Source organism: Pleurodeles waltl, chromosome 3_1 (assembly GCF_031143425.1).
Source record: "Pleurodeles waltl isolate 20211129_DDA chromosome 3_1, aPleWal1.hap1.20221129, whole genome shotgun sequence".
Lineage (NCBI taxonomy): Eukaryota > Metazoa > Chordata > Amphibia > Caudata > Salamandridae > Pleurodeles > Pleurodeles waltl.
The window spans coordinates 710,419,026-710,441,665 of record NC_090440.1 but is presented as its reverse complement, the minus strand read 5'-3'; the positions used below and the strand labels follow the sequence as shown (position 1 = coordinate 710,441,665).

General features: G+C 43.3%; 1 protein-coding gene across 1 annotated transcript in view; it reads left to right on the top strand.

Annotated features, from left to right (window-relative positions):
• The first annotated feature begins 353 nt into the window (after window positions 1-353).
• TRIT1 (tRNA isopentenyltransferase 1) overlaps window positions 354-22,640 on the top strand; it is a 150,272-nt gene continuing 127,985 nt past the window's right edge. The window contains exon 1 of the mRNA XM_069223430.1: window positions 354-571. Coding sequence (XP_069079531.1) covers window positions 434-571 — 138 coding nt within the window. The 5' untranslated portion in view covers window positions 354-433. The remainder of the gene's footprint in view (window positions 572-22,640) is intronic.

Genomic DNA, 22,640 nt, shown 5'->3' with positions numbered 1-22,640 from the left:
ACTTATGTCTACAGTAAGTGTTGAATTACCACGCTAAAAAAAAGAGAATACTGAAGATTATGTACAAACCGTTACCCGTGTCTCAACAACTGCCACCTCCTCAACTTCCAACACCTACCCGGCCTTGGCGAATTTGGAGGGACAACAATTGTGCCTCATGCACGCTTGGAAAATGTTAAGCAAAGTGGTGAAAAGGACTACCACTGTTCCTCCTCCGCTCTTGTGCAAAATAAAGAATGCTGTCAGCCCTCCGTACTCTTTTTAATCTCATCATACCAACATTTAACTGTGTATTTTCCTCCGGTCTGGTAGTAATCCTGAAGGGCCAGCTCCACTCTAAGATGGCCGCCACGAACACTCCGCACTGAGGAGTCTCCTGTGAGTTGGATCCGTCCTCGTCCACGCTCATAGCAATACAGCAACCGGAAGTCTTATGTTTTCCTTGTGTGAAGACATGGCTGCACGCTGTCTTGTGGTTATTCTCGGGGCTACAGGGACTGGCAAGTCCAAATTGGCCCTGCAGCTGGGAAGGACCCTGGGGGGCGAAATTCTCAGTGCCGACTCCATGCAGGTGAGACTTCGAGGAGACCGCTGCTGGAGGGGAGCAGGGTAGTCGCGAGTAGGACAGGTGTCCAGGAGGATGACCTAAGCTTGTCTTGGGGCCAGCCGCCGCGCCTGGAGGTGGCTGTCACGTGGAAGAAGAGGTTGTTCAGAAACCGGGGCAACGAAATATAAGGAATCAGTAGGGTCTATCTGACTTACCTAGAGGCTTGATGGGCTAAAACGAGCAACTATCAAGCTAAGAATAAACTGGGTATATGATTTTGATGTTTTAGTGTCCGTAAACCTGTAGTGCCCTTTACTGTTTTCTCATTGATGGAATGCATGCGATCACAGATGACTGTAGCCACGAAGCGAAGAGTCTCAGAAAAACTAACGGAGGTCCCTTTCTTGCTTCGCCAAGAGAGATAGAGTAAAACACATCCACAGCATTGATGGTGAATGAGGTGAAGAAGACCATACTTGCCTATTGTGTTCTGCGTCCTCGCAGTCCTATACTAGTGGGATGCGATGACGCAGATGGAACACCGGGGGAAGATGGCAGGGGAGAGCTTGGAAGAAGGTCGTTGCCTGGCTTTATGCGACTGTGGTTTCTTCACGGAAATAAATCTGTTTGCTTTTACGAGCTTGTTGGAGTTTGACTTTACAGTGGAACAATTCGACAGTAGAGGGATTTACAAAAATAATTGTGGTGGGGGGGGGGGCTTATTTTCACCTGGACGTTTTATTGAAAGAGGCAGGCAGGGTGGCCCCACATCTCTATCAGGGTTGTTACCATGTATTGTAGACTAACTCATTCGATGTTGAAAGTTGTCGTTCTGGTCCAGCACCTGCTCACCTAGGCCATCCAGCCTTTCCACTTTCTCGTTCATTTTGCATTCCAGATCTAAATTCTGTGAATTCACCTAAATACTACCACTCATGTTGGCACTGTGGCTTGAAAACCTTGTCCAACTTAGAACTTTGTTTCTTTTCTGTGCAGATCGTGAGTGAAAGTGGACTAAGAACCAGCATTGCAAAGCGAATGTTCTCGCCTTTGCAAGAGCTATTGGTTTTGCCAATGTGTTTTTGCCATGTTGTACACCAGCATGGCTAAAAGTTTGTGGAGTGTTGCAGCGTCGGAGAATGTAGTAGCATAGAGTAGTGCGCAGTGGCGTAAGGTGGAGTGCTGCAGAGTAGAGTGCAGTGACATAGAGTGTGGAGTGATGTAGAGTGTTGGTGCATTGATGTAGAATGGCACATAGAGTGCATTGTTGTAGAATGGTACAGAATAGAGTGCAGTGGTGCAGCTTAGTGTAACGCAGAGTTCAATGGCGGAATGTGAAGTGGTGCAGAGTATAATGTAGAGTGCAGTGGCATAGTGTAGAGTGGTGCAGAGTAGAGTGCCATAAAGCACAGTGGTGTAGAGTGCAGTGGTGCTCAGTAACTTGGTGTAGCGTGCATTAGTTTTCAGTAGTGTGACGTAAAGTGCAGTGGCGTGGATAGGATTGTTTCAGAGTAGTGTGAAGTGGCGTGGAGTAGTGTAGGCTAAAGTGCAATAATACAAAGTAGATTAAAGTGGAATGGATTGTCGTAGAGGCAGTTCTACAATGTAGAATGCAGTGGCATAGAGTGTAGTGTTGCAGAGCAGGGTGGGTGGTGATGTAAAGTAGAATGTGCTGGTGCAGAGTAGATAAGATTGGTGTAGAGTGCAATGACAGTGATGTAGAGTGGTGTGGAGTTAGAGTGCAGTAGAGTAGAACTTTTCAAAGTAGAGTGAAGTGGCGTAGAGTGCAGTGGTTTTGAGTAGAGTGGATTGTTTCAGAGTAGTGGAGTGTGCAGGGCGCAGTACAGTTGTGTAGAGTGGAATGGCTTACTTTGGTGTGGAGCAGAGTGGCTCAGAGTGGAGTGTCTTAGCGTAGTTTGTAGAGGTGTAGAGTGAAGTGGCGTATAGTAGAGTGGTGCAGGGTGAAGTATACAGGCACAGAGTGTAGTGGTGCACAGTATATTAGAGTAGATAGGTGTAGAGTGCAGTGCCTTAAAATGCAGAGTGGGGTGGTTCATAGTAGAAAGGCGTGGCCTAGATGGAGTGGTGTAGACTGCATTGGGATAGATTAGAATGGCTTAGAGTGCATTGGCATAAAGCAGAGTGTTGCACAGTAGAATAGGCAGGTGTAGAGTGGAGTGGGGCAGAGTAAAGTTTAGTGCAGTGGTGTAGAGTGTAGTGCTGTAAAGTGGAATATGCAGGGTGTGGTAGCACACTGCCATTACAGACAACACATTTTCAATTGAAATGCCGAATGCGTCTGCACAGGCATACAGTTAAACTGATAAAAGTAGACAGTGCACAAACGATAATGTGTAGAAACGTCATCACCCTGTGTATTGTTCTGATCTTATTAAAAAATTTTCACCACATTTCAGAATTACAGAAAATGTGCTTCATTTATGCTTTCCTAATTCTGATAGATTCTGAAAATATCAGCCCGTTTCATTTAGACATTTTAAAATGTTGTGTGCTAGAAAAAAAGCGTTCCTTTCACACCAAGATTGTCCATAAATCCTCTCATTTTGAATCCAGAGAAAGAACAGTAAACGCGAAGCTCCCTTGGAAGATAGAGCCAGAGAAGACATTTGACCCCGTCATTGAATGCTCCGCAAATGTGACAAAACAAGAACAAGATTTAATAGCCTGTTACAGAAAGTGAGCGTGTGAAAGAATACAGTACATAGGCGCAATGCTCCATGGGAGGGACAAACTCAAACTGGACAGCCTAAAACAAAGGCAGCAAATAAAAAGCATGCAAGTGTGAGTTATAAACCACAAAGCCAATGGTAAGCAGTGGGCAGAATGCATTCCCAGCAAGATTCCAGAATGTCTCAAAGATGTCTCTAGCAAACCAGACAGCTGTGCTGTCCAGTAGGCTTCGACCTAAAAATTGACTACCATTTTTGCAGCTCAGCAACGACCAAAATTAGCCAAACTCCATAGGCTTCTCATTCTAAGCTGAATAAATTTCAGTCATTGATGGCTCTAATTTCTGTCTTAGTGGCAGCAGAAATGTCACTACTTTATCCAGTTGTTAATGAAGCAGGTCAGATGGCTACAATTATGAAAGAAAACTTGCTCTGCTGAAATGGATGATGCCTTTTTTATCATCTTTCTAAACCAGTGCTCATTGTTTTAATTTTAAATAGCACATACTGCCGAGAGTGTCGAGGAGCTAAGATGTAAGGTCTGAAAATGAGATACAGCTCAATTCAGAGTCTGGAAACCATTTTGTTTTGTTTATCAACTATGTATGATAAATTGTCACAAAAGTTTATTTTCACACCACTTTTCTGTGATGAATAACTTTGCTTATTATCCATGTTTTTCATAGATCTTTGCAAAGTCTATGAAAAAAGAAAGAAAAACTTGGCAAATTCCTAATAAGTATATTATCATATCGTTAGTTTTTCTGAACACTTAGATTTTAAAGTTTATTTGAAGCCAACTGATTAAACTCCTCTACTGGCCGCACACCCACTCTTTGCCCCACATTTACAATCGGCTATGTGCACTTAGGGTTGGGTGAAATGACTGGGATACGGAACATGAATGCTCCTCTCATGCCTGTTGGCACGAAAATGGTTTGATGAGAATGAGCTCATGAGACTTTTTAATGCCGTTCTCCTAACAGGTAGTGTTCTGATAACCATTTGTGTGAACCTTGATGTTCGGGAGAGAGATGCAGTTGCGTGCTATCACTATGACATTATCACACTGAAACCACTATATTATCCTTTGTGCATAGAACCTCAGGAACCAAAATGTTTGACAAATATTCTTATGACCTGGCCTCATCCTGCTCGGTGCCTTGTAATGAGAGCTGCCCAGTCCATGAATATGAGATGCGAAGCCTGGTGTGCTTCGTATGTGTACAGAAAATCTGGCAGTCTCAAAAGCATATGCTATGGCAGGGGAAAAAAAGAGTAGGACTAAACTAGACCATAAGGGATTAGGCAAGAAAAGGAGGTGATGGGTGAAATAGGCAATACTCTCCTGTGCAAATGTGTGCTCATCTGCCTTGATCCATTTACAAAAGAGTAATGGAAAATGCCTGTTTTTTATTACTCTAAAATGAATTGATAATGAAAATAAAACAGTGCCCAAAAGCAACATAAACATCAAATTTACAATGGAATAAGTTGTTATGAACCAACACACTTGTGTTAAAATATATTGTAATGGGAAAAGCGAAATTAAATTAAGACCATTGAATGAAAAATGAGTGCATATGATATTGCCTTGATTTTAATGATTTTTTTGTACAATTCCGCTCTTTCTGTTACGCGAAGAAAAGTCCTTTCTGATAAGGCAAGTGTTGACATCTCCATTATCCTATAGACACATTTGATGAGGACTTATAAGTAAAATGAGCATGGTCACCAATATAGCTTCAGACACAGTTTATGGTGCTTGCTTCAAGAAGCTTACGCTGTCTGTTGTCAAGACTTCGTTTGTACAATACAAATATTTAGAGTGGGCTTTGAGTTAGCCTATTCCTTTGCATTGTTAGGTGGCTTTCTTGGTTATCCCTTGTTTTTTTTTACCTTGAGCAGCACGTCTCAGCTATGCAAAATTACAACTGTTCAGATTCTTGTTTAATAGTTTTTAACTTTCCCCAAACTATTCCAGGACTGAATTTAGAAGAGTACATCAGTCTCCAGTGCTGTTTTGAGGAAAGCTGTCTAGACCTAATTTGGAATAGTAGATTTGCTGCCTAGCTTTCAGCAATCGGGGAGCTACTTTTTAGATCTTGCCTTGCCTATTATACAACGTTTATCTGTTTGGTTGCAGCATCTTTTTTGTGAGCTTAACCATTAACTTCCATTGGGCTTCCATTGTTTGGTTTTGTTGTGACTCTCATTTGCTCGTTTCTTATTCACTGGCTTTCCTTCCTCTTCCTGTATTTATCTCTTCCATGGAGCATAGCCTCTTTACAGTCCTTTTGATTAGCTTGTTTGCCACTGCTAACTTTTGGAGAATTCCTTTTTTTGTGTGTGTGTGTGTGTGTGTGTGTGTGTAAATCCCTCCATGATAGTGCATGTTTTGTAGCACTCCCCGTTTTGTCTCCCCCTTGCCAAGTACCCACATCCAGCGCACACTCTTCCTTGTGTGCCCTCTCTTTCCCCCCCCCCCCCCCCACCGATCCCCTACAACCCTAAGCTCTTTGTTGCTCTCTCTCTCGTGTATTGTGTTTTCCTTCACCAGCCCTCTATTCCCCCATGTGGCCTTATTTTTACTTTATGTCCACCATTGCTTATCACCGTCCCCTCCCCCATCCTTTGTGGGCATTTTTAGGTCTTGCCTACCAGACAGAATAAGCTGTTTTGTTACAAAATGCCTTTTGCTGGCTTACCAAAAACTTACAGTGGACTTGTAGCCTCCCAATAACATACAATTTATTTAATTTATTGTTGGTCATTTGCTTGTTTCTTATTCATTGACTTGTCTTCCTCCTCTTGTTTTTTTGTCCCTTACCTGGAGCAGAGCTTAGCCTGTTCACAAGCCTTTTGATTGGCCGACTTGTATCCTTCGCATGCCTACTTTTACGGAACTTTGCTTTTCCTTTTTGTTAAGTATTCCACGAGAATGCATGTGTTTTCTAGTTCTTTCTCCCCCTACTCTTTATTGCTTCAAAGCAGCTTTATTTTTGTTTTACACACACCTCCGCCCCCCCACCCCCCAGCCCTTTGTTGACCACTATGGGTCTTTTTTCGGAGATGGGGGCCAAGTAGCAAATAGCAGCTGGCCCCTCCACCTTAATAAAGTGTTTTCCTGCTCCTCCAAATTTTTTTTTTTTTTTTTTTTTGTTCTTTTTTTAGCCAATCCACTTCATTTTGTAGGCGCATGCATGCATGCTGACGTATGTGTATGCTTTTGAGATGACACATGCACACCTACAAAATGACTCAGCTGCATCATCATAGTTTTAGTTCTGTTTGACTGATGCTGTACAACATTGGCAAAGCCAATGGGTCCTAAGTATTAGACCTATTGGCTGCGCCAGTGCTTGCATTTTAATGTTTCAGCTGTTTGGAGGACTGCTGCTGTGTGCTCCGCTACAAAAAAAAAATGTTTTCGCCTTCTTAAAATTTCCTTTTTTTATTTACAGAAATAAGTTGTCCGTCATCTTACATTGGTCAATTGCAAAAAGAAAACAAGCATTTGCAATGCAACGGGTCTTGCATTTTTCCAAGTTAGAGCTATTAGCAGTTGTAAACTCCCAACCGGACTTTTCGTGCCTCATTAAATGGAAAAAAAAGAGCGCGATCGCGCTGCGAAAAAAGAGAAAAAGTAGTCCACAAACCGGACGGATAACAGCGAGCCTCCTATGTTTTCAGTACTTGGTTGCTGCGCTTGAGGAGGGCTAACCACCGGAAAAGGCATGATGTATGCATGCCTTCCACTAATGAAAGAAGCAAATTTTAAAAGACAAGCACACAAACCAATAAAAAACACAGACGTGACCTGGGTGGGGCTCCGAGCCCTTTTCGAACTACTACAGCGTCTTGCAAGTGATACGCATGCGCAAGCGCATGCTACGCAGGCTCGACCCTAGAAAGAAAATGGCACCTTCGTAACTCTGTTGGTGTGTGCATGCGTGGGGACTTCCTATGCACCCCCTATAGAATGATTTGAACTGCAACAGTGGCCTTGTCATCAAACCATTTTTTATCTTTTTATTTTTTTAGATGCCGCACAGCTTTGGTATGGAGAGTAGGTCTATAATGCGAGACCTATTGGCTTTGCAAATGCACGTTTCTTTCAGCAGTTATGGAAGTGCGTGCAACTTTTTACTCTGTCCTTTGTTTGCTTTATGTTTCCCCGTTCCATTTCTGCTGTTTGAATTGCTTTTTTCGCTCCTCCTCCTTTGCTCTCTCATCCTACCCCACTTAATTTTTAATGTTTTCTTTTTCTACCACTTCATAGTGACGCATGTTTCATTGCACCTGCCCTCATCTGCTTATTCTCCTCAAATCCTATGCTTTGCCTGTTGCACCGCCATTCTTTTCCTAGTTAGTTTCATTTTATTTATTTATTTAAATACGTTTATGCAGGTTTGGGAAGGCTAGGTGAGGAAACCACTGTGTCAGCCCCTGTTCAGTCCCAAACGCCAACATCCCTCTCAATTTGCTGTGAGTCTTGGTGATCCCAGTTGTGGGGGTGCCCAGGGCAGATATTAGAATGAATTAATGTAGAGAGTCCCATAACTGTTAAGTGTTCCTTCAGTTTTGGTAACGAGAATCCAAAAGAGAGTTTTGAGATGACTAGAGTGGGTGTAAATGTGACGTAACACCAATTGTGTTTCACTCAAACATGCAGTGCCATATGAATCTGAGGCCCAACTTGCCCATCTCCCCTCAAGGGCCCTTTATTTTCATTTGTCCTCTTGTTTCTCACATATCCGTCCCATCTTGTGCTCTCAGTTGCCCTCTCCCTTCTTGTCCTTTACATGTGAGTCTTGCCTCTTGTTCTCTGTGTGTCCCCCCCCACCTTCTGTGATTTCTCCACCTGTTCCTCTGCCTTGGGTGTGTTGAAGTTATTCCACATTTGAGTTATATATGTGCATTAAGGTGTTGCTGTTGTAGTTGAAACAAGATCATGGGCCTGATTACAACTTTGGAGGAGGGTATTAATCCGTCCCAAATGTGACGGTAATACCACCCGCCGTATTACGAGTCCATTATATCCTATGGAACTCGTAATACGGTGGGTAGGATATCCGTCACATTGGGACGGATTAACACCCTCCTCCAAAGTTGTAATCAGGCCCTATGTGTTTTTACATGTTCTTGTAGCTTAGACTAAACTAAGCCTTTGTTTAGGTATCAAGTCCATCTGTGTTTAATCATGCACAGCAAGATGCACACTATTTATTTTGCATGACATGTTATTCTCGAAGTGCTTCTTGGAGGAATCATTTTGTTACTTTCCAAGACTAGTCCTGCTTGCTTGCTGAAGGCTGAACAATCATGAATGGGTCATTCCATTATTTACTGAATTACCTTTGTTCGAACACCTCCCATGACATTCAGTCAGAAAGAGTTTAATATATTCAAAACATGGGATAGTGCTAACATGATAGGTTTACATGATGTTTTAAAATGATGTACTGTAATTTGCCAGTGAACTGATAATTTTGCTCACGCCATGCTGACTTTTCAGTTTCTATAATTTTCTGCAGTGAAATTGGCTATTTCAACGCACTATTTTGAGGGTGAGCCAGAGACTTTTGGGTTACTACTAGAGACACTGCCTGATTCTCTAGTGATTTACTGCACATTTGAGGCTTGGTCTATATTTCTGATTTTGCCTGTTACATTGTTTCTATAACTGACCTTCATGTCAATTGATTTCTATGTAGTTTGATGGATTCAGTGTGACTGCTACTGCTTTTGTAGTTTTAATTTTTCTATACTGTCCCTAATTGTTAATAATAAAACTTCATAGTTTTCCTATATTTCTGATCACGAACTTCCTTTTCGAGTCAGTCGTTTCTTATTGATTATATTTGAAAATGTTGTTTAGAATCTGGTCTCTAGGAACATATTCATTCCAAGTTCTTGAGGTTAATACACATCTCTCTCAACATCTTCCTCTCCTGGGCTGTGTGCTGCATGTCCCTTTCCTCTGACTCACTCGCCCTGTCCCCTCCGGGTCCTCCACATTGTATTGTATTTTAATTGCATTTATATAGCACTTGCTTCCCCTCAAGAGACGTTTAAGTGCTTTATACTCTTGAATCCAAGGTTAGTGTTTAATCCAGCAGTTATTGTTGACCATATAAGGATTAGTCTTGGTCTTTCAGGACACCAATTTCATGTTTTTTTTCAGCAGTTTCTTTGGGGTGGATTACATTAATAGACATTAGATGGGATCATTTTTGGGAACTGTGAGAGTTCATGAAAATTGTAATTGGAATGAATAGACTGGCTAGATGAGATTAAATATTGGTAAAATGCAGGCAATGGTTTTGAAGGAGTGGGGGGTTGTGATCTGTGAAATGGTTTGTGGGCAGTTTGCTGAAATACATTAACATTGAACGTACGGTTGAATACGGTCATGCAATTTAAAGTAGCGGTACTCTGAAACAGGAGGCCGGCCGAGAATGAATGTTAAAGAGTTTAATTCGACCGAAAGCTATGAGGGGAACAATTGATGGAGTTAAGTGAAGGTCAACTTTTCCTTAAGGGAAAGGTGGGAGGATGCGTTTTGGGGAAAAAAAAAAAACAAACAAAAAAAAAAAAAACTAAGAAAGAAACAATGTTGTTTATAAGAGAGTGTATTGTAGCATTCTCAAAGTGCTTACTACCCCTATGTAGGGACGCCAAAGCTCTTGCCCGCACGGAAGGTGCACTATATCATGTGGTACTGTGGTCAGAAGTGTGTTGTCTTTGCATTGCCCTTATCTTTCACTATGTTGTGCGTGATGACTGCTGAGGTGCTGTTTTCTTGTTAAAAGTGGTACGATGGATGAGGAATGTTGCTGGGGTATTGTGTGTTTGTTTAGTCCGGTGGCTGTTTCTCCAAGGATTGTGTTGTAAATGCCATGTCTTGATCATTCTTCTTTATTCTGGTGGTTTCTTGGTCGCGTATATCTTTGCCAGGAGGATGTTCAGTCTGTATCGAAAAGGGGGGATGCCAATGTCTTTTTTTTTTTTTTTTTTTTTATCCATGCACACAAAAAAGAGACATGGTGAGACATCTCGTTCTACCATCCACCCCTTGCTCCATTTGTCAACTCATTTTTAGGTAGAGCCGGCAGGCAGTGTGCATGCGCTGCTGTCGCTTGGAAACTTATTGTGTACAAAAAAAGTCTTGAGGGGCTTTTAGACCACCCATTGCTTACCATTCCTTGGCACTTGTCTTTGCTGCCTTTTCATTCAGCAGCATGCCTGAGGCATAATGTCTTGTGTCACTTCCTTCTATTTCTGTTGCACATGGACCAAGTACAGATTGATTTAATTTAGTGCAAAATCAGTTGGAGAGATGCCCCACATCAAAGTGATAGTCCAAAAGTGCCATACGCATGTGTGAATTTATGAAATTCTTCAAAAGGCTAGGATTCAGGGTGTCTCAGCCCGGGCGTCGAGGCAAAGGGCGGAGAGGACAAGGGCAGCTGTCTGTTTGGGTCTGTTCGGGACAGGTAGGGACTAGGGCCAGAAATGCTGCCCAATTCCCATTCTCATTCTACCAGAAATGGTTTCTGCCCCAACACATCCCTCAACATGCAAACACATTATCTGCAAAGATATCCAACTCATGCATCACAAACTGATTACAGACATAATGCATTGCCCCACCACCCAACACAATACCCTACATACAACACATATACACATACACCCCATAACTATTACAGTCAAACACCTTCATACTCACAGCAAACACTACTCTATCCCCTCCCACTAACACTACCTGCCACCGCCCACACAATACAAAACTACAACATACAACTCTCTCAGTTTCAGTCTCCCAGATACACACTCTCTACACATACTAACCAAAAACACTATCCGCTGTTCGCTTCACACAGACCGCCTGAACTCATAACAATGCCAAAACCCTGCCTTCAAACACATCATCTACACACACTCTTCCCCTCTGCTCACCAATTACACACAACCATACAATTCCCACATTTCACTCCACCACACATATTACCTCTTCCAGTCATCTCAACTAATACTTATCTCCCTGACACACATCCATCACCTCATATACACCTCATACATTCATCTCCAAAACACATCAACACCCCATCTAACACTCAAATTCCACTTAACAGCACTAACTCGCATACAAGTCCCTCACCAAAAACAACTACACCAATAACCCCTCTCATTATTCCACAAAAACAATACCAACCACAAACATCAGCACATCAAAGCAACACAAACTTACATTACACTCTTCATCATACCCACTCTCACCCCCAAGACTACACACAGGATACAAATTCCACCCTATCTCCACCCCTACCCCCCCACTCTTCACAAACACCTACCACAAGCACCCCATCCCAGCAACCTTCATTCAGTCGCCTCTCCTCCATTGCACAATTTAGAGCCTTACATCATGATCCACATGCTCCTCCCCCACCCCTAACGCATACTCCTTCCACACTAAACAAACGCAAACATAATAAAAAACATGCCACTCATAGCAACCTCGCATCCCCTTGTTTGTTTCATAATAAAACTACCCTACAAAAAACACTACACTCCTCATGGCTCTCTCAGCCACCAAGTTCACCACCCACACACACAGACCCAACAAAATGCCTCCTTAACCTGCTGGAAGAGGAACACTATGTTGAAAAGCAAGACTATTGTGAGCCTCAAACAGTCAACACAACTAGCAACACTCCTGCTTCAAGCTCACATTATACTACTTACCCTTCTACTAAACAAAACAACACTACCACTAACACACCCTATCTAAACTGCCAGCTCATAAATGCTCGATCACTCTCAAAAAACAAGCACCACATCTACGACCTGCTCACAGACACACAACCTGACTTACTATTCATTACGGAAACCTGGTTGGGAGATGACATGGCACCAGTATTGCACGAAGCCCTTCCTCCAGGCTATCAAACCATCACACAAAACCGTATAGGCAAGAGAGGAGGTGGACTAGCTATTATATTCAAACAGGAAATAAACCTCAGTAAAACAGACAACATCTCCATACAAGGTTGTGAAGCCCTCCTTACCAGATGCCACCCTACTCCAACTTCCACCTGTAACTTTCTCCTCCTTTACAGACCTCCACCTAACAACTCCACTTTCCCAGATGCCTTTCTTGACATAGTCTCAAACCTTATTACACTATACTCCAATCTATGCATTCTTGGGGATCTAAACATTTGGTTTGACAAACCCAATATGCCCCATCCAAAAGCTATCACCACTGGCCTACTCGCATTGAATCTACATCAGATTGTACACAATCCCACACACATCGCTGGTCACATCCTAGATGTCATTTTTGCTAAGCCTGAACTTGTTACTATTCATAGCATCACACCAACCACCTGGTCAGACCACCATCTGATAACTTTCCGACAGACAACTCCACAAATCAACACACCCCACAACCACCTACATACATACACCTATCGACCATGGAGAAAACTCAATTTGGATCACTTAGAAACACAACTAACAGCAAAGACAGATCTAGATACAATCAATTCTGTACCTAAACTTTATGAGTGGCTACAGGAAGCTTTTGACGTCCTAATACCACTCAGAAAAACTAAACATGACAAAAGAAAACCAACACCTTGGAGAAACACAGAACTTAAAAAGATTAAAAAACAAATCAGAAAGTTGCAGCGGACCTGGCTCAAAACAAACAACAGTCAAGACAAACTGCAGCTACACAAACTTAACAGGATATACAAATCATCAATCAAAAAAGCTAAAAAAAGATACTACTCAGACAGAATTCTAAATGCTCAATCTACAACCAAGGAATTTTACAAAATTCTCAATGAATTTCGAAAACCCACATGCATGGAAGGAAGTCATCCCACCACTCAAGATTTCACAAACAAATTGGCAACTCACTACACAACCAAGGCAGACACACTGGACTCCTATTTAAAACAGAAGAAAACCATCAGCACCAACCCCTTTACTAAAATACCCTTTAAGAATAAACCATCCCAACCTCTACAGTCCTTCAAACAAATATCCCAGGATGAATTTATGGATTTGGTCAAAGCAAGCAGACCTTCTGGTTGCCCTTCTGACCCTTGCCCACCACAGATCTTCAAGAACATCCTGCTATCTACTTCCGCTGCCACACCTGTAAGAAGAATCATCAACAACTCTTTAACTTCAGGAACTTTTCCTACAGACCTGAAAAAGGCATACATACGACCATTATTAAAGAAAACAAATCTAGACCCGCAAGACCCAAACAACTACAGACCTATCACAAATGGACCTTTCCTGGGCAAATTGATAGAAAGAGCAGCATTCGCCCAGATGTCACAATTCATTGAAGACAACTCTATACTTTCAGACTTCCAAACTGGATTCCGCCCAGGAAGAAGCACTGAATCGGCACTCATGGCAATCTGGGACGATCTTAAAAACACAGTTGACCGAAATGGAGTTGCTGCACTACTTCTCTTGGACCTCTCAGCTGCCTTTGATACAGTTGACCATGACACCCTAACTCAAAGACTCCACGAAGCCGGCATACAAGGGATTGCGCTCAACTGGATTACTTCCTATCTCCAAAAAAGAGCAAATATCATCCACTCACCCCCCTTCTCATCCGAACCCTACCTCACAAAAACAGGGGTCCCCCAAGGGTCAATCATCTCACCTTTGCTTTTTAACATCTACATGATATCTTTACCAGAACTGATCAATGATTTCCATCTCACATGCTACAACTATGCAGATGACACACAAATACTACTTCAATTAGAAGACCCCAAAAACATTGAAAACTCTCAAATCTTCAGTTGCCTCAGAGCCGTTGATCAGTGGATGACCTGGAGCCATCTCAAACTAAATACCTCCAAAACTGAAATACTCACATGTGGTGACTGGAAACATTATGACCCTCTGTGCGGCTGGCCTGACGATCTCGGACCCCCTCCTCAATTATCCAAGGAAGTGAAAAACCTAGGAATCACCATGGATTCCAAACTAACTATGAATGCCCAAGTAGACAAATTAGCACGCACAAGCTTCATCACCTTAAAGACTTTACCACGCATTTTCCCTCACCTCGGATTTCCACACAAGGTGCAAGCTACTATCTCACTTGTATTATCCAAACTGGATTATGCCAATAGCCTCTACCATGGATCATCTCTATCTGTTATGAAAAAACTACAACGTATCCAGAATTCCGCAGCCAGGCTACTACTACATATAAAGCCGCAAGCCCACATCTCCCCTGCCTTGAGAGCACTACACTGGCTACCCGTTGCCAGAAGATGCACTTTCAAGCTGCTTTGTATCACCCACAAAGCTATACATGGAACAGGACCGCTTTTCATCAGAAAGAAAATTACCAAATACATCCAACAAAGAACCCTCCGCTCAAGACTGGCACCCCGCCTTAGAACACCACCATACAAGAAAAAGACTGTAGGTGGTACATCCTTCTCCGTCCAAGCAGCCAAACTATGGAATTCATTACCCCCCAACTATAAGAGCCACAGATAACTTTCTTGTTTTCAGGAAACTACTCAAGAGTTGGCTCTTTCCTTCATAACCACCTTTTTCAAACAACTATGAACTGCATATGCCTATGGGGATAATTATTTTTTTCAGATTATATGTATATTTCTATTGATTCATAGTTTCTTTGGAAACTAAAGCAAGGCTGTGCGCCCAGAGATCCCATAGCAGAAAAAGATCTAGAATCCTTCCTGGAGGTGAACTGATGATGTACTAGAGCGTAATCTGTATCTGACTGTGACGCGCGGGTTCTATCTTCCTCCCCTAGAGGCACAGAGTAGAAGGTTCTCCCTTTATGAAGCACCTGTAAGCTCCGCCCGCTGAGCCACGCTCGTCCACCCTCGAAGTAGGTAGGGAATTCCCGCCTCTTGCCAGGATGACGGACAGCTTTCCAAAACGACCCCACTGCGTTTACCGCCGATTCCGGTGGTGCGTTGTTGATGCACAGAAGCACGAGGACATCTCCACAGAGACGCACTAGTAACCATAACATTGCCAAAGGCACACAAGGTTGCTGGAGACGTTTACCCCGTGGCCCATCACGTACCCCTAGTGTACAATATAAACAGGGTGTGTAAAACATGCTAGGTAACGCTTACTGACATACTCGTAGAAAATACTCCGGTTGTGTAGGCCACGATGCTCATTTACAGAAACTAAACCTCAACAGGAAGCACTTACCAATATAAACGTAGCAGGTGCCGCAGTCGAAGCTCAGCCTCTGGAAAGGACAAGCCACCCTGGCTCTTGGGCTTGGCAAAGGATGAAGCACGGCTGTGCGCTCAGAGATCCCATAGCAGAAGAAGATCTGGAGTCCTTCCTGGAGGTGAACTGATGGTGTGCTGGAGCGTGGTCTGTGTCTGACTGTGACGCGCGGGTTCTATCTTCCTCTTCTGGAGACACAGAGTAGAAGGTTCCTCCCTTTATGAAGCACCTGTAAGCTCCGCCCGCTGAGCCACGCCACGTCCACCCTCGAAGTAGGTAGGGAATTCCCGCCTCTTGCCAGGATGACGGACAGCTTTCCAAAACGACCCCACTGCGTTTACCGCCGATTCCGGTGGTGCGTTGTTGATGCACAGAAGCACAAGGACATCTCCACAGAGACACACTAGTAACAATAACATTGCCAAAGGCACACAAGGTTGCTGGAGACGTTTACCCCGTGGCCCATCAGGTACCCCTAGTGTACAATATAAACGGGGCGTATAAAACATGCTAGGTAACGCTTACTGACATACTCGTAGAAAATACTCCGGTTGGTTCGGTCACGATGCTCATTTTTACAGAAACTAAACCTCAACAGGAAACACTTACCAATATAAACGTAGCAGGTGCCCCAGTTGAAGCTCAGCTTCTGGAAAGGACAAGCCACCCTAACTCTCGGGCTTGGCAAAGATAAAGCAAGGCTGTGCTCCCAGAGATCCCATAGCAGAAAAAGATGTAGAATCCTTCCTGGAGGTGAACTGATGATGTACTAGAGCGTAATCTGTATCTGACTGTGACGCGCGGGTTCTATCTTCCTCTACTGGAGGCACAGAGTAGAAGGTTCTCCCTTTATGAAGCACCTGTAAGCTCCGCCCGCTGAGCCACGCCCGTCCACCCTCGAAGTAGGTAAAGGAATTCCCACCTCTTACCAGGATGATGGACAGCTTTCCAAAACGACCCCACTGCGTTTACCGCCGTTTCCGGTGGTGCGTTGTTGATGCGCAGAAGCACGAGGACATCTCCACAAAGACGCACTAGTAACAATAACATTGCCAAAGGCACACAAGGTTGCTGGAGACGTTTACCCCGTGGCCCATCACGTACCCCTAGTGTACAATATAAACAGGGTGTGTAAAACATGCTAGGTAACGCTTACTGACATACTCGTAGAAAATACTCCGGTTGTGTAGGCCACGATGCTCATTTACAGAAACTAAACCTCAACAGGAAGCACTTACCAATATAAACGTAGCAGGTGCCGCAGTCGAAGCTCAGCCTCTGGAAAGGACAAGCCACCCTGGCTCTTGGGCTTGCCAAGGATGAAGCACGGCTGTGCGCTCAGAGATCCCATAGCAGAAGAAGATCTGGAGTCCTTCCTGGAGGTGAACTGATGGTGTGCTGGAGCGTGGTCTGTGTCTGACTGTGACGCGCGGGTTCTATCTTCCTCTCCTGGAGACACAGAGTAGAAGGTTCCTCCCTTTATGAAGCACCTGTAAGCTCCGCCCGCTGAGCCACGCCCCCGTCCACCCTCGAAGTAGGTAGGGGAATTCCCGCCTCTTGCCAGGATGATGGACGGCTTTCCGGGGCGACCCCGCTGCGTTTGCCGCCGATTCCGGTGGTGTGTTGATGCGCGGAGGCGCGGGGACGCCTCCGCGGGGACGCACTGGTGACGGTAACATTGCCGGGGGCACACGGGGTTGCTGGGGACGTTTTGCCCCGTGGCCCATCGCGTACCCCTGGTGTACAGTGTGGACAGGGTATGTAGAACATGCTAGGTAACGCTTGCTGACATGCTCGTGGAAAGTGCTCCGGTTGTGTAGGCCACGATGCTCATTTTACAGAAACTAAACCTCAAAGGAAGCACTTACCAATATAAACGTAGCAGGTGCCGCAGTCGAAGCTCAGCTTCTGGAAAGGACAAGCCACCCTAACTCTCGGGTTTGGCAAAGATAAAGCAAGGCTGTGCGCTCCGAGATCCCATAGCAGAGGAAGATCCAGAATCCTTCCTGGAGGTGAACTGATGATGTACTGGAGCGTAATCTGTATCTGACTGTGACGCGCGGTTTCTATCTTCCTCTCCTGGAGACACAGAGTAGAAGGTTCTCCCTTTATGAAGCACCTGTAAGCTCTGCCCGCTGAGCCACGCCCGTCAACCCTCGAAGTAGGTAGGGGAATTCCCGCCTCTTGCCAGAATGATGGACAGCTTTCCAAGGCGACCCCCCTGCGTTTGCCGCCGACTCGCGTGGTGCGTTGTTGATGCGCAGGGGCGCGAGGACATCTCCGCGGGGACGCACTAGTGGCAATGACATTGCCGGGGGCACACAAGGTTGCTGAAGACGTTTTGCCCCCGTGGCCCATCACGTACCCTAGTGTACAATGTGGATTGAAGCTCACCTTCTGGAAAGGACGGCCCACCCTGGCTCTTGGGCTTAGCAGGGATGGGGCGGGGCGGGGCTGTGCGCTCAGAGATCCCATGGCGGAGGGGATCTGGAATCCTTCCTGGAGGTGAGCTGATGATGTGCTGGAGCGTGGTCTGTGTCTGACTGGGACGCGCGGTTTCTGTCTTCCTCTGCTGGAGACACAGAGTGGAGGGTTTCTCCCTTTGTGGAGCACCTGTGGGCTCCGCCCGCTGGGCCACGCCCCGTCCACCCTCGAGGTAGGTGGGGGAGTTCCCGCCTTTTAACCAGGATGATGGATGGACGACTAAGTATTTTTTACCCATGTTTCTAATTATGTATTGTATATGCAGATGTGTGTGTATAGTCATGTGTGTGTGTGTGTGTATAAATATATATATATATATGTGTATATGTTGTCTCTGTGCCTGGCATGTTTCTATGAATTTCTGCTCTCTTTTTATCACACTTATCTACTCATCGCTCTTATGTCATGTCTCTATCAAACTATCCTCCATTCTCACTCGGACTCATCCCAAATCCCTTCGACCACTTCCATCTCCTAAATATCTCTGCCTAAGCTCATCCCTCCACCCCCACATCTAACTCACCAAACCTCACTCTACCTCTGTGACCTCCCACACAACCCTACTAAATTCTCCTGCATTCATCTCACCCTGCTACTATGCTCTCCCTAACCCTTCCACATCCTCTTTCCCCTCCGCCCCCCTTTTATTCATCTCAAGCCTTTGGATTGAGCAAATGAAGGATAAACTCCCAATTAACACTTCTGGATTTCTTTCCTCCTCCACCCCTCCATTACTCCAGTCAATCTAACTAACAAACTCTCATATCCGCAACTCAAATTAACTCATAATAATACTAAAACTGTACTCCTTATTAAATTATACTAATCCATCACTAATTCTTGTTGGGTACCGGAGTAGCGTGCTACTCATCGAAAAGCGCTTCGACGCCTCGTCAGGGGTAGTAAGCGCTATATAAATACGATTACAATTACTTTATTTCCTTTTCTTAAAATTGTCACAAATTTACATCGGAAACAACCAATGCGTTTCGTCCCTTACATAGGACTTCTGCAGGGCTGTAACATAATAGATACAAATGACTTATAAAAACACACATAGTAACAACATGCATAACACATATATACAAACAGTAACCCTAACAAACAACAAATATAGCATCAGTGCCAAAATACATACATACATAAAACAGTACCATTCATTTATTCAAGGATAGGGGTAATGCCAATTAAAAAGGCAAGCACTTCAAAGATAAAATAACCCATAAACAAATGAAATACACTCATAACCACATGTGAGTAATAATAAACATGCGCATGTGATTATTGTGACTTGCTTGAATATACATTAATAATTGTACCCAACACTTTTGATTACAGGTCCAGAGAGACAACTAGCACACTTTATACACCATAACCTATTGATCTTGATGTACATATTTCAAGCCCCTTCAAGGGCAGTTATCGTAAATCTTATAATAATTCCTCATAATTAAACTAACTCTACAAATATTATAAATCTGTGTTTGTATCAATTGCATCTTTAATATACATCAAACCGTAGTAGGACAGTTTTTCCTTACGATTTCAATTAATTCCTTTATGAGTTGGCTAAATAGTTGTAAAAAGATCTAAAGAGGTGGTAACTGAAGAATAAGGGCGGGGGGGACAAGAAAAGCCCCAAATTGTAACCAAGCTTGGTGTGCATCACTTAGATGCTCAGCATGGATGTTATCCTTGCCATTACCCATGATCTGTGAATTATATTAACCACGGCCATTGGGAAAACAACCAAAAAAGCAAACAAAGAGAGAAAAACTGTCTGTAACCATGAAGGCATTGGTAAATACCACAAATTAAGTGGACAATTTCTTCAAGTCAAATCTGCAGAGTGTACTTAATTAATACCTTTAATATATTTTCTTGTCCTCAATACATCCATATTCATCTTGTTTATCCAATCAAAAAGGTTGTGCGGAAATATAAAAATTGACCTATGACGATCAATAATCATGAGTCAGACAATATATATGTAGAAAATAATAATGATTCAAATCCTTTGGTTTTGTATAAAGAAAAGGCAACATTGGAGAATAAACATTTTGTTCAATCTGTTCATAAACATGCCTTGAAACGATTCCCTCATGGGTGAATAGGGAATCCACATTACTGCCTGAACTAGTCTATAATAAACTCTCAGATGTCCAACATCTTGGTGGTCACGTGACCAGAGCTGGGCAAATGCCCCCACATAAGGGCCCTATAAGGGGCACGTATTGATATTAAACAGGGAGGACAATGTTGGCGGTAGGAGAAGATCTGCTCCTATTCAACCTAATTTCAGATACATTGGCATGATTATAAACATAGCTTGTGTAAATGTAAATACCCCCACAAATGCTAAACATGTTTCCAAACCCTGTGTCTTACACATACCGCAAGGGAAGCCATGAAGTGTTTTACCATGAAAAGCATAGGGAGATGATTGAGCCCAGAGGGCATGGAATTCCTATAGCCCGACGTCAAGGACGGCAAGTTTTCATGTTTATTTTGTCCTTAGGACAAGTAGGCCGAACCTCCTGCAGCAGAAACCTTTTAGGTGCCAGGTTACATAGAAGTGAACAGTCTGCAGTTGAGGTAAAATTTGTGTCCATATGTTAATGCTATTCGAACTTGTATTTATGGTTCATTAATGCAAATCCTTTATTATTAGGGTGAGCACTCTAAAGAAACATTGTAAGGTCACACTGCACTATTGACAGTGTTTCCAGTAAAAAAACGTGTAGATACACATTTGGAGGGTTTAACAGTATAATTCTCCCAGAATGCAGACTGACTACTTGCAAATGTTTTCAGAAGCTTGTAAAAAAGATTGTTGAGTCTTTGCTTTCAAAATAAAATGTTCAGAAAAAAATGCAAGTAGGAAAAAAATGTTTTGCTAAATTACTGTGAAATTTTAGCTACTATTTAATTGAAGCACCATTTAGTAAACTGTGTTGATGCATCCTAATATCCAACACATTTTCATAATGGAAAATCATTGTAACCATTTCCAACAAGAATATGGGAAACATAAAAATAAACAAGCACTGGCAAAGCCAAGTGATTTCATATTAGTGGACAGGTTTTTATTTTGTCCATACATATCTTGTTTTGACCTGGCTTTTGTAACACTTTATTATTGTGGGGGCTGCCATGCCCTCATCATTGTAACAAACATTAAGGCAAAAAATGGTCTCAAAAAGCACACTTTGCCACAGTAGTTCCTGGCACTGAACAAAACTACTTTACGTGCCAATATGTTCCTTGTGGAAGAGCTGGATTCTGCCACTCACAGTAAAGCCAGATGATAGATGGATAGAGAGAGAAATAGAATTTTAATAAAAACAAAATGTCTTGGTTAACGTCAAACCTAATTGGGGGCCCAATTCTTAAAGAAAGACACAAAAATGCACCCATGGTATATGTCTTTGCATTAGTGGCATGCATGAATTCACTAGAATTTACAAAAGTAGACAGGGAAATTGTACACCTAGAACATATCTGTGATCTGTATTTTAGCACAAGCAAATATGCATATGTAGATTCGCTCACACGAAAATCTAAGGACCGCTTACAAGTTCACTTCCTCTCCAACCCCTTTTATTTCCCAGCCCTGGGAGAACTTTTGCTTCTGCCCTTTACAGAAGTAAATTTCCAACCTTTCTCGTTATGGGAAAAGATTAAAGAACAGATAGTGCAAATCCTTAAAAGATGCATTTTAGTAGGTTTGCACGCACTCAAAGGCATTGCAGCCCTGGAACTATTGCTTACTGCTTCCTCCAGCCCCAGCATGGAGATCTGCAGAAAGGTGGACAACTAAGGAAATTGCTATAGTAGGCCTTGTCATTGCTAGTATTCTAGCCCTGGCATAATCAGAGAGGCTATTATGAGAGTTGTTAAATAATGAGATTGCTGCCATAATTTGTTGACGCACTCCGTGCACCAAAGGGACAAGTAGATTTATGAAGCAACCGGTCCCATGGACAAATAGATCATTTATTAAATTCCACACCCATGGAGTCCATTTACATGCCACGAAAGCAGGACAGTGACTGGCAAAGCATGTGCATTTAGCTATAAGAACAAGAAATGCCACATATGGAAAGACACCAACAATAAAATAACTATGAGGGATATGCAAAAAGATAGTGTGTAAGAACCTGCACTTATGAAGGTCCCCCCACATCCAGTGGTCTTAATCTCAAATGCACGCCCTCAAGTACACAGTCACATAGTACATCAATCGTAGCCACCAAAAAAAGACAACCCAAACCAATTAATCACTCCAGTTGGTGCCAGAAGCCACGTACACCCTTCTCCCTTTTACCCTGCGGAGTGGGGAATCAGAAAAAGAGCCAGAGTGTCAGCGCCAACTCATATTTAAACCTGCGCCAATTAGCCCACGCTCTGGGGTGCACCTGTAGTCTGACCATTACTGAAGTTTGATTGGTGCATTCCTCAATAGTGGCTGGCGTCCGCCATCTTGAAATGGGCACCATGTTTTACCACTTTATATTTCCCTATGTCATATTCATTATGATATAATTTTAACCATGGTAGACTTGCCTGCCACCAATTGCTGCAATCTGGATCAAATTAGATCACAAAACAACAAATTTGGAAAAGTGAAATGAAGACCATGC